Source organism: Paroedura picta, chromosome 4 (assembly GCF_049243985.1).
Source record: "Paroedura picta isolate Pp20150507F chromosome 4, Ppicta_v3.0, whole genome shotgun sequence".
NCBI classification, from domain to species: Eukaryota; Metazoa; Chordata; class Lepidosauria; order Squamata; family Gekkonidae; genus Paroedura; species Paroedura picta.
Window position 1 is genome coordinate 85,950,723 of NC_135372.1, and position 15,107 is coordinate 85,965,829.

The following is a 15,107-nucleotide window of genomic DNA, read 5'->3' on the forward strand; positions in this document are numbered from 1 at the left end:
AATACCTTGGAAAGCATATCCTGAAAAGCAGTGGTCCCCAACCTTTTTATCACCGGGAATCAGTCAATGCTTGACAATTTTACTGAGGCCCGGGGTAATCTTTTGCCGAGGAATGTCACTGTCGCCACCTGATCCCTGCTCAGCTTGCTTTCCCGACAGCGCCCCTGACTTCCAGCCGCCCACAGGGGTGCGCTGCCAGCAGCAGCTGCGCAGTGCCACGCCGAGGGGGAGTCCCAGCCATGGCAGCTGCTGGAAAGCACCAAAGGGGAGCTGGCAGCAGTGTGGCAGGGCAGCCCCCAAGGCAGCAGCCGGGGAGGAAGACTGTCAAGAGCAGACAAAACTCGCAAACAAGCTTCTATAGAAAGAAAGCTTTAATTGGAAGTAGATTTAAACACTTTAACATTCGAAGTCAAGACTGTTCAATATTCAAAGAGTCAACAGTTATCAATATAATTCTCCCGCCGAAACCCAGCGTTCCCAAGGGGAGGGGGTTACTCTCTCACCCAGGTGCCATCCCAGGCTTCCTGCCAAGGTGCCAAAGTTAGCACGGCCTTGGTCAGGCCGGCGCCTCAGGCTACCAGATAAGATGTTTACAGGAACACGGGCAACAATGTATCACAGCAGGGAGACTATGCAGTGTGAAAACGAAGAGATCAGAAAGAGGGGGGAGATCAAAGGAAAACTACAGGCATAAGCATTCTGGTTACATGAGAAAGTTAGCAAGGACAAAATACAACAAGATGGAGTCTCTTAGGTTCACTGAACTCAAACATGGCAAAGAGCAGGGACTGATCCTGACAAAGACGAGAGGGGCCACGACCAGGGGTTGGGGACAGCTGCTGAAAAGATTAAATGTATCTATGGCTTGGAGTGTGGCTGACAATTTTCTGCCTAAATTTACTCAATAGCCCATATCATTGCCCATTTAACGTAAGTCTGTTAGAATGGCCTAAAGGAAATGGAAGATAAAGGAATTTTTCTATCTTGTTTTAGCAAACCCAGATACGATGGAGACCTGGCCTCGACTCCTAGTCCAAGAAATAAATCCAATGACTTCCATATTAAACAACTGCCTATCTGACCCCTGTGTGTATCACACCGCAGTGCCAAATATATGCTAGGTACATGCAAGAGCCAGTTTGGTGTAGTGGTTAAGAGCGGTGACTTCTAATCTGGTGAGCCAGGTTTGATTCTGCGCTCCCCGACATGCAACCAGCTGGGTGACCTTGGGCTTGCTACAGCACTGATAAAGCTGTTCTGACCAAGTAATATCAGGGCTCTCTCAGCCTCACCCACCTCACAGGGTGTCTGTTCTCCGTGCGTGTTCAAAACACAAATATAACCCTTGACCTGTGCCTGTTTGAATGTGGCTCTCTTTCTAATTTGAGCCAAAATCCATAGGAAATAGCTTGAGTGCAAGGAATAAAATTTTCCTCCCAACCCTTTTCACTTCAAATTAAAAGAGATCCCTGCTTAGATTTTACACCTGATTTAGGGTCACCTTTGAATCTAGGCAGCAACATACAATGGCAGTAAGGGATTTGACAAAATTATGATGCCTCTTTAAACTCGAATGGAACACTGAGAGCTGATTTAAGTGAAATGGAGTTTATTATACAACTTGACTGTGCACTGAAGAGGGGTTGGTTCATAGTCCTAAGAGTAACTCTTAACACAGTGAGATTATCTTTCCAGGTGCATTCAGGGTGTGTTTGGACTTGAAGGCAGTTTTGGCCTGATACGGAGCTTTGGCAGGGAATTCAAATAGCTTAAATTGAATTACTGCGACAGTCAGTCTAAGGTGGAAAAAACTCTTTTGGAAATACTAATGTAACAGGAAGTTAAGAAGAATTGGCCCTGGTGAGTATTTGGATAGTAGACATGATGATCTTTAAGTCAGATATTTTCATAGACTTATGTAATTGCCTTTACTGCATTGAATATCTGCTTTTGTAATAACATTTTCTGCTTTTTCATGTATCATCTTTAATACCTATGCTTTATTTCAGATTTTTGCTATCCTTGTCCTATTCTATTGACTATTAGATGTCTCATCCTACTAACTCCACGGATGTATTTTGTGTAATCCGTCTTGAGTCCCAGTGAGAATGGTAGACTATAAATAGCAAATGAGAAAGACTGTTTTGGAAGGGATCTGAATGAAGGTGTTCCTGATCAAACACAGCTATAACTGTCCTGCAGCATTGCTCGAGCTTTCATGAATGCTCATAATAATGAATAAGAGACTACTGTTACAAATAATGTGTAGGCCATGGTTCTAAGCTTCAAAATGCTGTCCAATTATTTTATTAAAACAAACAATTTCATTCTGTATCTGGTCTCCTTTCCAGATCATGATTGCGTCTCCTCTTATTTCAGGATCATTTGATTTTCTTCAAGGTAAGGTGTATTCCATTGTGGGAACGCAAGATAAGCTGAGGCATGGGAATGGGAGGAGGTTTAGCAGGATCAGGTATGAGTTCAAATCTAAGCAGAGTCAAGGCAAGGGCCACTTTCATCTCATTCATGGCAAACTGCTGACCAATACAGTTTCTGAAAAGATAAAAAGACATGTTTACAAATGTGGAGGTTTGTTAGAAGACTTCTTTCCAGCCCTTATCCTTCTTTAAAAGCTTCTTAGTGCTACACAAACTAGAATTTGGCATTATTTATTTTAGATATATTCTCTACAGGGAATCTAGTGTGATAGATATATAAACACTGCTCCAGCAACTAGTTATTATTATATTTAGAATTATATACTGGTAAGATCTTGAAAATTTACTGACATTGTCTAGAAAACAGACCCTTATAAACACCATTAATCATTTCAGTTATTAACATCATAAGTTCCTTCCATGAAGTGAATGAAGCAAATGAACTTTTCCCCTCTATGCATTATATTTTTCCTTAAGCACACTAAAGTGGATATATATGATTCCCCAGTATTTTAACAAAAAAATTTGTGATGAGTTAGGAATATTTTTCTGACAAGACAAGCAGAATGATTTAAGTGGGTAGCTGTGTTAGTCTTTAAAATGTGCCACTGGTGCCTTAATTTACAAAAAATTATCTAAACCTCATTTACTGAAGAGTTCATAAATATAACAGGCCAGCACGGGTGCAGTGGTTAGAGTGTCTGACTCTAACCACTGCACTGTGGGAGACTCAGATTCATATCCGCACTCTCTTTTGGAAGCTCACTGGGCAGTCTGAATTACCTCATAGGGTGGTTGTTGTGAGTATAAAATGGAAGGGGGAAGAATAATGTTATACACACCTTTGGGTTCCCTTTGTGAAGGAAAGCAAGGTAATCTAACTCTGCCTTTCCATGTAGGTGTAAAGTCATCTGTATTAAGGCAAAAATTTACCAACTTCACATGATGGGATCTAAACTTGCAGTAACAAGCTAAGAAAGGGATTTTGGAGTGCTAGTGGGCAGCTCACAGAAAATGTTGGGTGCTTGCTGGGCACCACATCTAAAAAAAGAGATTTTGTAGAGCCTAGAAAGGTATAGAAAAGAACAACTAAAATGATCAGGGGGCAATCCATAGAAGTTGAAGTACTTCTTCACAATTCCATAATGAAATTGTGGACCTGATGGACTGCCACAAGATATGGTGATGGCTGTCAACTTGGAAGACTTTAAAGGGGGAATAGAACATTCATAGAAGATGAGGTGATCAATAGCTACTAGCCATAACAGGTATCTACTACCTCTAGTACCAAAGGCAGTATGCCTGTTTATATCAGTTTCTGAGAAGCATGGGTAGGAAGATGCTGTTGCAGTCATTCATAGCTAGGTGAACAGAACACTGGACTTGATGAGCCTTTCATCTGATTCAACATAGCTCTTCTTATGTTCTTATCTCTTGATCTGTTTCAATGTTACAAAAGGCTTTTGCAAGCAAAAACTTCACAGCTCATCCAATTGCCCTGGACTTTGTTTTTATGATTTTACAGCTTTGGAACAGACATGTGGAATTAAAATAATCTTAAATCAATATTCTAAGATCTATGAACAACTTTTGTGTAATCTCTGTGAGGGTCAAACTACACAGAACACTAAATATTAAGAATAGATATAAAACATCATAGATATAAAACATATCTTAAACATTTAAAACGCCTTATTTCTCCCACAAGCAGATATCCCTCCTCTGTTAAGTTCATACTACCCCATTTATTTATTTCATTTATACCCCATCTTTCTCCCCAGCAGGGACTAAAATGGTTTACATGTTACCTTCCCCTCCATTTTATCCTCACAAGACTAGTTTAGGCTGAGACTGGTCCAAGGTCACTCAGCAAGCTTCCATAGATTCCCAGATCCTAGTTTGACATTCTAATCACTCCGCCATCCTGGCAGTTCTCTGTAACAGCTCTGTTTGCAACCTCGCTGGGAGGATGAAAAGAAGAGTTGGGGTGTTGTGGGCCTTGCTCTTTACTACCCAGGGTAGACTCAAATTGGCTCACAATCCCCTTCCTCTTCCGCAGACACCCTGTGAAGTAGGTGAGGATAAGAGAGCTCTGAGATAACTCTGACTGGCCCAAGTTCATCCAGATGGCTGCATGTGGAGGAGTGGGGAATCAAACCTAGTTCTCCAGATTAGAGTCTGCCACCACTCTTAATCACTATACCAAGCTAGAAAGTAGTAACTCCTGCTCCCCCTAAAAAAAACCACCTTTTGACATATTTTCAAAACATATTTTGCAAATTTGCTCTCCTAGGACACTAGTGTGCTGCAGCAATAACTGTATCATCTTTAGAGGCCTCCACTAAAAAGAACACATTCTCAGAGCCTGCAGTCTGACTAAAATAGTCCTGCCGCTCTTCAGCATCATACAGGACATGGCTAAATTCAGTGCCATTAATAATTTCTGAATCTAATTCTAGTACTACTGTAAGTTAATCTTGAGCATATGTGAGATGCTTTTCACTTTTCGTTTCCTAATTGTACTCATATTTTGTACAGTGGTGCACAAACATCACTGAAACAGCGATGATACATGAAATTCCAGGAATTCTAAGTGGAGCCCTGACTTCATTGCCAAAGAAAGTTGTCCACAAAATTCTGACTAGCTCTGGATTGATTTGGACAATGAACTTATCATCAACAGCACATAGACGTATGTTGTGACAGGTGTTATGCCTCCCAACTGAGTGGCAGTATGAGTGGGGGGGGGGAGCAGGAGGGAGGATGGTAACATAGCATGCTGCCTAGGAGAGAATTTATAGGTAACCACCATGCCAAAAATAGCCATCTAAGCTCATGCTCACTATACTAACGTCGAAACTCCCCTATGCTAGTTCAGTGCTTTTAGATAAACTGGCATTAAGTTTGACCACAAGGTTTAAGTTTGACCATTAAGTTTGACCACAAGGTTTGATATTACAAAGCCCACATTTATGACATATAAATGTCACCTTGGTCCAGCAGAGAAAGGCAGGAAGGCATGGGAATCTCTGTTTGATATGTTCTCAGGAGTAAATCTCAGAGGATCAAACACCTAAAACAAAGAATTAAGTTCCATTATTTTATTTTAACAATCTAATTTGGCTTCTGTTTTCAAAAGCATGCTGCTCCTGCTATTGATAATACAGAATTATTTTGTATTCTTTCCTGGATTCCAAAAAACAAAACAAAAAAAAAACAACAGCTTCTCCTGATATTGAACAAAGGTTGATAGTGTTGCTGAAACCTGAACAAGCTTTTGTGCAAATCTCAGTTTCTTGGACTGATTTCATTTGGTGTGGCCTTAGGATAAGAACAAGTTCCTTGGAAGTGGGCAGCCAGCTTCACCCTTAACTATCCTACCTTGTCACAGTTTGCTACTGGAGATTGTAGAGCTGAGTATAGGAGATAGCAAATGCTTCTACAAAGAAGGAGGCAGTGCTAACTCTTGAAGGACAGTCACAAAATCTCTGAAGAAGCCATTCCTATATCAAAACAATTTTAATTATTTGTTGCTTAATTCCAGATATTCTTGGCAGAAATTAATTCTCTAGACCTATTTCAATGTAGCTTCAAATCTGTTCAAATCTGGGGACTAAAATGGCCTCTGTTACTCTGATGGATGACCTTCACTTGGAGAAGACAGTGGCAGTTTTGGGTACCATCAACCCTTCCTTCTGGCAGCCTTTGGCACCATCAATCATGGTATCAGTATCATAATGGGATGCTGGGGGCGAGAAAATTCATGTTTAATTTCATGGTATCTTTGCTGTAAAGTCCTGCAAAGTTCAATCTTGTTCCCTGCTCTATGTATGTCTCCTGACTTGAGGTGGGTGGCAATCAGTGACAGGACTTTTCCTCTGGTGGAGCCTCAGAGGCAGAATGCCTTCTCCATAGAATGGAGCTGTGTGAACACTTTCATTTTTGCCTGTGGTTCTAAAAATTCAGTTGAAGGTCTTCAGCACTTGTTTATACTTAATATATATTACATGAATCTTCTATTGGTAATCTAGTTATTTTAAATATTTCTAGCCTGCTTTTCTCCCAAAACCAAATTCAAAGCAGTGCTACAGTTGTTTTAGAGCTGAACTGTTTTTAAGCTTGAGCTCAACTGTTTCTTGCATTTGTGCTTTGCACTTAAGGGTTACTGCTGTTGAATTCCACTGCTACACAAACGTCTGCTGTTTGATAAATTGTATATCAAGTTATTGTTTTTGTGTCTCCAGTGGAATTTTATAAAACTTATCCAGTAACCTGCCTTGGGCATTCATATAGAGGAGCAGAAGCAAATGCTCTAAAATAAAGTGTCACCTGTGAGGCATTTCAAACTATTGCTTCATGTTTATAAATTCCCATTTGCACTATTCATAAATGCCAGCTAGGCTTTTGAAAGGAGGGTTGGGGTAGCCAGTACAGTTTCTCAGCAGTGTACAAGAAAAGCGTATTTTTGCAGAGGAAATGGTGCCCAACAATGACTTTGCTCTATCAGACTGAAACAGTATTACTGCATTGTGCGAACATAGTTACACTGACAAAATAGCATACCTCAGGGTCTTTCCATATGCTGGGGTTCCTGTGCATCAGATAAAAGCTTATTGCCACCCAAGAACCTAGGAAACAATCAGTGTTAGTAAGAAGACAAGTCAACCATGGCCTGAAATGTCAGCAGGCACTCTTAGACTCAAACTTGTATATCTTATGATAGATTCAAGTGGGTAGCCATGTTGGTCTGAAATAGCACAACAAAAATAGAGTCCAGTGGCACCTTTAAGACCAACAAAGATTTATCCAGGGCATGAGCTTTCGAGTGCAAGCACTCTTCCTCAGACTAATGAACAACCATCATAACTGTGTAGATATAAGGTAAAAGCAAATTATGGTTAATTAGTAAGCTGTGTCATAATATCCAAATTAAGCCATATGATGCCACATGACAATTCTTTGCTAAAACAGCTAATCAGTCCTTTTGAGTTCAGTTGTAGTTCACAAAAATACTGGAGAAATAAAATTGTCTACATCAGTAATTAATGGCAGAAACTTTCCCAGTTGTAAACAGAAATAATTAAAAGAGACTAATTACTAGGGTAAACAATATTAAGATCGCTTTGAGATGCTTGAGTTCATGCTTCCTTCTACTGAGAATTTAGATTGTACCCTGGATTCCTTTAGGAGTCATTTTCAACTACCTTTTTCTGTTTACTCCAAGATAAACCTGTTGGCATTAACAGTAAATTCACAAGTACCTTTGTTTCACTGGCCCATTCCGCATAAGGTTCAATGTGGCAAATTGCTTTCGGAAAGAAAAAACTGAATTTTAAATACCTGCCTTTGTAGTGGAATCCAGTTGCATTTCAATAGTTTCCCACAGGTTTCCAGTCTCGGCAAAAATTGCTAGAAAGGAAGCTATTTTTTTCTGTGCTTTGTCCCGCCCCTGGCCATCAATCAAATAAGCAGCCAATGGGCGGTTGTTACCATACTCCTGAAAAGCCCCTTTGCCTTTAAGAACAGGTTTAAAAAAAAAAAAAAACACGTTGCAACAAATATGCCTTGATTCCTTGATTCATTGCTTCCTCCTAACGTAGAGACCCATCTAGCTGGCAGCTGGCCTGTGAGCTGCCGATTCATCGTTGCCACGCTCCCCCGAGTGAAAAAAAAAATCCCCCCCCCCATGCACGGGCGCAATTTTCAGCCGAAAATAAAGGAAACTTGCAAACGGGGCTGTGTTGTGCTTGGTGACTTGAGGTGAGCTTTAAAGCAGCTCTGTGGAGGGACTGCAGCCGGAGAAGCCTCGCTGGGTGAATGAAGGCTCGCCGGTTCGTTGCTCTCCGCTTGCTCCGAGAAAAAAAAATGGCGATTGCTTCGCCGGAAGTTCAGAGGAGAGAGCCAGGGGGAGGGACTTTGCTGAAATCGCAACAATGATAATGCACAGAACTTTTTTGAAACTGTTGCAGATTGTTTGCAAGAGTGTAGCGCTTTCCAGAGGGTGAATCCACTTTTTGGGATTTCCCTGGAAGCGCTACAACGAAGCGGTTTTAGCGGGACTGTTTCAGGAGTGTGGCAGATTGTGTACGACGTCGTGCATAACTGCATATTAGTAGCGATTACAATTTGCCACACTCCTGCTACATTAAACTTGTGCAGAATGGACCACTGAATTTACTGAACTGAATGGCTGACACATTGCTGGCAGTAGGATAGTGTAGCAGTAGTGAAAAATGAATCAGCAGATGAAATCTGAAGATAGGTTTTGGGTTGCAGATAACTAGCCACATGGTGAGAATTGCCCATGTACTTGCTCATGTATTTGCTCAGGTGCAAGTGACGATGAGAGCAAAGTACATTACATGTATGCTATATGGAGAAGTCTGCAGTACAGTCCCACGCATATTTATTTAGATATAAGTTCCACTGAGATCATGAATTTATTCCTTAATAAATGTATTTAGGATTGCAGCCATAGTAGCACTTTGAATATGTCCTCTGTTAGACAATAGCATTTTCAGCTACTTTAAAATGATTCTCTTCTACATGGGGTAAGAGTGAATCTAGATGTCTAGAAACCAGTTCCAGCCACAAAAGTATGAGACGCAAACAAACCTTCTTGTACGGTCCGCCCATCGGAAAATGTAATGGGTTTGCTGAGTTGTCGGGACACTCCTGGCACTGGAGGGTAAAGGCGAAAGCTCTCTTTGATGCACATAGTACAGTAAGTCATCTTACTGAGGTCATCCCTGGAAGATTCAAAAGCAGGATAAACCAATGAAGTAGTGAAATTCCTCCAGAGATGTTTACATAGCCAACATTTTCAGCTAAAATGACACATGTTGCATGTTCCTTGTGTGTGCTGATTATTTCCCTGGCAGATCTTGAGCTTGGTCTTCCCTTCACTTATTTTCAAGTTTCTGCATGGTATATCATACTGCAGTAATGGATGAAAGCCTGCTAACCCCTCCCACAGAGTGCCCTAATATGCAGACACCTGTAGTTAACAACAAAAGAGGAATCCATTTGCTAATAATCATGAGCACAGAACATATGAAATAAACACAGCTTTTATTGAACTGTTGTGGTTACAGTTTAACTATGTGACAGAAACATGTGGTTATGAACTTTAACATTCCTGCAGGGCCCCATCACTTAAAAACTGCATGACAGACAGCAATGCAACAGGAGCATTTTTCCTTAGCAATACATCTTCTGTTGAGTACAGCTGCATTGGTTTCTTTACTATTCTGGAAAACATAGGAAACCTGAGAGGGAAAAGGGTTTCTCAGTGGTGACTATGGCTGATGTAACCCTCACTTGTGGGAAGAACATCCTTGCTTCTGTAACAGCCTGTGGATAGACAACAGAGACATGGGATGATTAGGTAGGACACCCCCATCTTGTGGACAATGAAGGATGCTTCCACTTTGCAGATTTTCCTCAAGCACTCCCCCACTGGCTGTACACTCACCTAGTAGTTCCACTGGCATCTACATTTGCAGGAAATGTGACATTGACCTAATGAGAATATTCACCAGCCCAATGCATTGAATTGCATTGGAATTCTAATTGTAGTTCCTCTTTGTTCTGCTGCTATATACCCTTGTTTGCATCCTGCAAGGAAAAAAGTATCATAAGTTTTTAGCCAGCAGCATAGTAGAATATATGGTGTTCATCAGCAGAAGTGGCAGGGTTCCCCATAACTTGTGCCACTGCAACATGGTAGTGGACTTGGTTTGTGGCCAATATAGCCTGCTCGCCTTCCTTCATTGAGTTCCCTTAATAATCTTTACTGTTCATGATTGTATGATAGCCTATTTAGGAAGGGAGTGTCTCTCCTTCCCGGTATTAGCACGGAAGGGGATCTGTCTCCAGGCATGTTCAAGTGCTCTGAAACCTGAGCAAGCTTGAGCAGTATTAGCCTGCCAATTTGGAAGACCTAGGCCATTGCCAAGAGCACAGAGGGGCAGGGGGTGCCACAGGTGACAAGCGGCAACCACAAACATTGCCCTTGCCCCAGAGCTGTTGTCTTGGTTCACAGCATACCTGCTGGCTGTGGACTGCTTGCCCAACCTGCTTTCCCCTGTCCTGCTTCCACCTGATAAAGGAAGATGAAAAAGCAGGTGGCCACCAACTCTGCCACCAGCAGGCTGCCCAGCCAGCCAGCTCATAGCAAGGTGGTGGCCTACGCAACTCAAGCATGGCAACTCAGGGCATGTCTAGGTTTTTGTGCACCCACCCTGGCTGCTCAGTACATATCTTGAGATGGATCCATGTGCACCCGCCAGAGTAGCTCAAGGTTTGACCAGGTCTGTGCTCACTTGCAGAAATCGGGGCATACCAAGTCACTGACCACACACCTGGTGACTCCCCATGAGCTCAGGTTCATGACCATATGCCTCTCTGGCTCCAGGTGATTCTGGCACGTGACAGTGTGCCTCCACATGTGTGCCAAACTAGTGGCAAGGAGGATGCTCAGCCTACAGCTGCTCTAGGTCCCCCTTAGGGCTGGTCATGTGCTTTAGAGGTAGATTCAGGGTAAGGATAAGCACTTCAAAGAGCAGGACATCCCCCCCCCCCCCCACACACACACTGATTACCTGTGTGGCATGTCTCTTCCTTGTTGCCTTAGTTTCAGGGATGGAACGGGAATCCTGGAAGGTAGGTGTGTTCAGCCTCCAGAGGTCAGGCATCTTTAAGGTTCTTAATAAAGCAAGTGTTATTTACCAAGCCTTCTTTCTCTTGCTAGGACCTTGGCTCTTCCACAGTATACTTTCATCAAGTATCCCATCAGGGGGGTTCCCAGTTCTGTGCTCACAGGGCTCTAGGTTCAGACCAGAGAAATGAAGCCCTCTGCCATAGGTCTTATTATGTGTGTTGAGTTCCCTTGTAGGGCGTATATACATCTCATTCTGTTCTGTGTCTGACACCTGAGTTCTACTTGTTATTTAGGAAAGTGCTATGTCACCTCTCTGGAGAACCTGCTTGAATCAGCTGACAAAGTAATGTCATAACATGGCATACAAGTCACTAAAAATTAAACTATCAAAAACACAGACCTTAAAAATCCAGCCATAACAGAGAACACAGAAGATGTGAAATGAGGCAACTGCGTGAGCGGTCTATTGACTACGGTAGCAGGATCTTAATACTTAGTTTACATATATTGTGACATACTGACAACTGCTGTATGGTGCAGGGAAACCTCTGAATAAAAACAGTATTGTTTGACTAAACTCTGTTTCTCTTCATTCGTCCCCCCACCCCTCATAACCTGGATTTTGCCAGAAGTTGCTTATAGTTAGTTCAGTGGTAGAGGGTTCACCCAGCCAATAAACACTATTCCTATTCAACCTGGCACACAGCTCTAGAGACTTTGCTTAGCTAGACATATCTCAAACCCCAAATTCTAAAATGAGAAAAAGCACCCTTCTTTTCCTAGTATGAAGATGAAACATCCCTTTGTATTCTGCCAAAGATACATACATACATAAAAAGACAAATAAACAATTTTTTGGTCAAGGGAGTGGGAGCAGAATTACACATTAGAAATAAGGTGTGTCTCCTTAGAATCATAGAGTTGGAAGGGGCCATACAGGCCCTGCTCAATCCATGATAAGTAGCTGTACAGGCTTGTATTCCTGGTTGCTTCCCGAAACACAAGGCTATTTATCTTAACACATGGCAAATTTCAGTGGCAATAGTTAATGTTCCCCCCCTCCCCCAGTTTTAAAATATTCTGCAGATTTGTGCCATTCTACTTACTCTTTCTGAAACAGGGTTTTTAAAAGAAAAAAATTGAAGGGGTGGGGGAAGCAAAGAACACTATACTGGTGGCAAGCAAACATACTTGCCACGTACTTCCATTGGTATGAAGACAAGAGCCAAAGTATACCATACACAAGACCAGTCACGAGTTCACAACCAGGCTTGCAGTCAGACATACATCAGGGCACTCACCTTTTTAAAAGCTTGTTTACTTGGTGCTTCAAAAGAATGGCATACTTATCTGACCTCACATGTCTCAAATATCAAAATCAACCCAGCCTGGGGTTACTGGACTGATATTAAAGGAATACAATCAATTTCAAGTATTTTACATGATATCAAGTATTTTCCATTCTGGTCTAGTTGTAGTTTCCGGGTCAAGGATAAAGATAGGCCCAGGTAGAGTGAGTTACAGAAGTCAAGTCTAGAGGTGACCGTTGCATGGATCACTGTGGCAAGGTGCTCCAGGACCAAGTAGGGCACTTCCAGGAGGCAGGAGGTTGGCACAGTGGAGTGCAGCCAGCTGTCCTCCCTTGTGCTGCTGGTGGCCAGTATCCTCCCCCAGGACTTTGGCTCACCACCTGCCAGACGCTGCTCCTCGTTGGAAATGGTGGGAAGCAGCACAGAGGAGGAAGACAGAAGCAGGGAAGAGTTTCTGACTGGCCTTCAGTGGGGGAGAGACCTTTCACTGAGGGCCAATCAGAGGGCCAGCATGTCATTGGCAGCATATCCTACTATCTCCTCTCCCTTTACTGTTGGCTGCTAGTGGAGCAGTGGGGAATGGAAGCAGTCAAAAGGTGGTGAATGGTAAGGGCTAGCAGCAAGTGATGCTTATGCAATTCTCTGACCATCTGAGCCATGGTTCCAGTAGAAGCTTGCAAGTTGGACTAGAGAGTATCACTTCACTCAGCTGAGGGCAATACATCACTGTATGCTTGGTTTCTTGAGAAGAAGTCAGTCTCCTCTTAAAATATGTGGTAGAAAAACTATGAAATAAAACATGAAAGCTCACCATTGAATGGTGTCATGGTCCTCCAGAATAGCCTTTATCTCTTCTCTACATTTCTGCTGGTGCTCTGGGTTCTGAGCGAGGCAATACAGCATCCAGGAGATTCCACTGGCTGTGGTATCATGTCCCTCAAACATGAAAGTGTCCACCTCAGCACGGAGGTCTTCATCAGATAGTCCAACTCCATTTTCATCCTGAAAAATGATAAACCTCACTAGTGGTAGCATTTTTTCCCCGGGAATGATGTTTTTTCTCTCTCTTTCTCTCTCTCGGCTGCATGATTTGCAGCATTTATTTTCAGAGAATGAGTTTGCCTGGCATAGTGGGTATCTGAAAAATTGTCCAAAAAGAAGCAATGGACTAGAACAGCCTTTCAACTTTTTCACCATTGAAAACCCCCTGAAGCGTTCTTCAGGCTTCAAGAAACCCCAGAAGTAGTGTAGTCATGTAGAATATGGTTGGAAAGCACAGCCATGTACACACCCACCTGGTACCCCCCTTTCCCACCCCCTCCTGGCCCATCATTGATCATTTTAGTCAACTGAAGTTGAATCCTTCAAAGACAGAAGTCCTACGGCTGGGAAAGAAAGGTCCAGAACAGGACATGCAGCACCCTCTCCAGGACAGAGTGCAATTAACAACTGCACATATTGCCAGGAATTGGGGCATGATTTTGGATACCACCTTGTCAATGGAGGCTCAAGTCATGAGAGTAGTAAAGCTGGCATTTTCCCATTTTTGCCAAGCCAAGCTATTAGTGCCCTATCTGGCTCTGGAGCACCTTGCCATGCAATGGTCACCTCTAGACTAGATTACTGTAACTTGCCCTATGCAGGCCTCCACCCTGGGCTTTAATCTGTAAATTACAACTGGTCTAAAATGCAGGTTTACAAGTCCTCACAAATACACCATGGATAAAGTGACCAGAATTAAGGGAACTTAAGGCAGGACGTGCCACTGCCGCCCGCCCGCCCCCCCCCCCAACTGGGCTGAAGAAGGGCGGTGGCGGTGGAAGCGTACACAGAAATCCTAAACATCAAGTGGGCCTCTCCACCAGTTTGGATTCATCAGCCACCTGACTCTGGTTATATTAACTGAATGGCAGTGAGCTGCTATTTAACTGAATTTGAATTGTATTTACAGAATGCTTTTATAGAATTTTAAATATATATTTATTATATTCCTTTATCGGGCATTGTTATTGTCTATAAGTTGTAAAGATGCTCTAAAATGACTGGATCAAGAGGGGTGGCCTATAAATAAATACATGTATTCATCTAGAAAAGTGTCAGGTCTGAGATCTATTAACATTATAAAATTGTATGATCCCAACAAATAATCATATATCAGCTGGACACTACAGATCTTAGATCTCTTTAGAGGTCAAAACTAGCACCCTAAACCAAGGGCTCCTTGAATCTCCCCCCTCCCTTTTAATGAGATGATGGATCACTATTTCTGCATCATCAGCCACTTCCAAACATCCCTAAAGAAACATTGTGTATAATACAGTGGATTATAGCAGTTTAACCTTAAAATAGGAATTATAATAGTCATGGGCTTACTTGATTAAAAAGAACCACAGATACCCCAAAGTACACAGAAATCACCACCATACGTTTTAACTGGTTTGATCATCGAATTAATGATTTTTCTAATACTCACTTTGGCACAGAGAAGAATGTCAAGAAAATCCAGGTGTCTCTTTGTCTGAATCTTTTGCCGTTCTTCCTCATTTCTCAGATATTCCTTTCTCTCCTTAATTATCTTATCTGCATTATAAATTTATTATTATGACTTGCTAGAAATTACTGGCCACAGAATTCCAAAACGTATATCAAAGTTCGTCAGCAGCAATGCCTGTTTCTAGATGTCTTGTATGTGTAAAT

At 42.2% G+C, this 15,107-nt stretch overlaps 1 protein-coding gene and 1 long non-coding RNA gene across 2 annotated transcripts in view; both read right to left on the minus strand.

The window, feature by feature from the left end:
• Window positions 1-353: 353 nt before the first annotated feature.
• LOC143835729 (cytochrome P450 4B1-like) overlaps window positions 354-15,107 on the minus strand; it is a 29,257-nt gene continuing 14,503 nt past the window's right edge. The window contains exons 7-12 of the mRNA XM_077333841.1: window positions 14,884-14,990; window positions 13,222-13,412; window positions 9,054-9,187; window positions 7,002-7,066; window positions 5,429-5,511; window positions 354-2,553 (exon numbers count right to left, since the gene is read on the minus strand). Coding sequence (XP_077189956.1) covers window positions 2,382-2,553; window positions 5,429-5,511; window positions 7,002-7,066; window positions 9,054-9,187; window positions 13,222-13,412; window positions 14,884-14,990 — 752 coding nt within the window. The 3' untranslated portion in view covers window positions 354-2,381. The remainder of the gene's footprint in view (window positions 2,554-5,428; window positions 5,512-7,001; window positions 7,067-9,053; window positions 9,188-13,221; window positions 13,413-14,883; window positions 14,991-15,107) is intronic.
• LOC143835731 (uncharacterized) lies at window positions 9,493-13,214 on the minus strand. The gene is made up of 2 exons (XR_013230331.1): window positions 11,501-13,214; window positions 9,493-10,055 (listed from the first exon to the last, which is right to left on the minus strand). It is a non-coding gene; the product is annotated as an uncharacterized LOC143835731 (long non-coding RNA).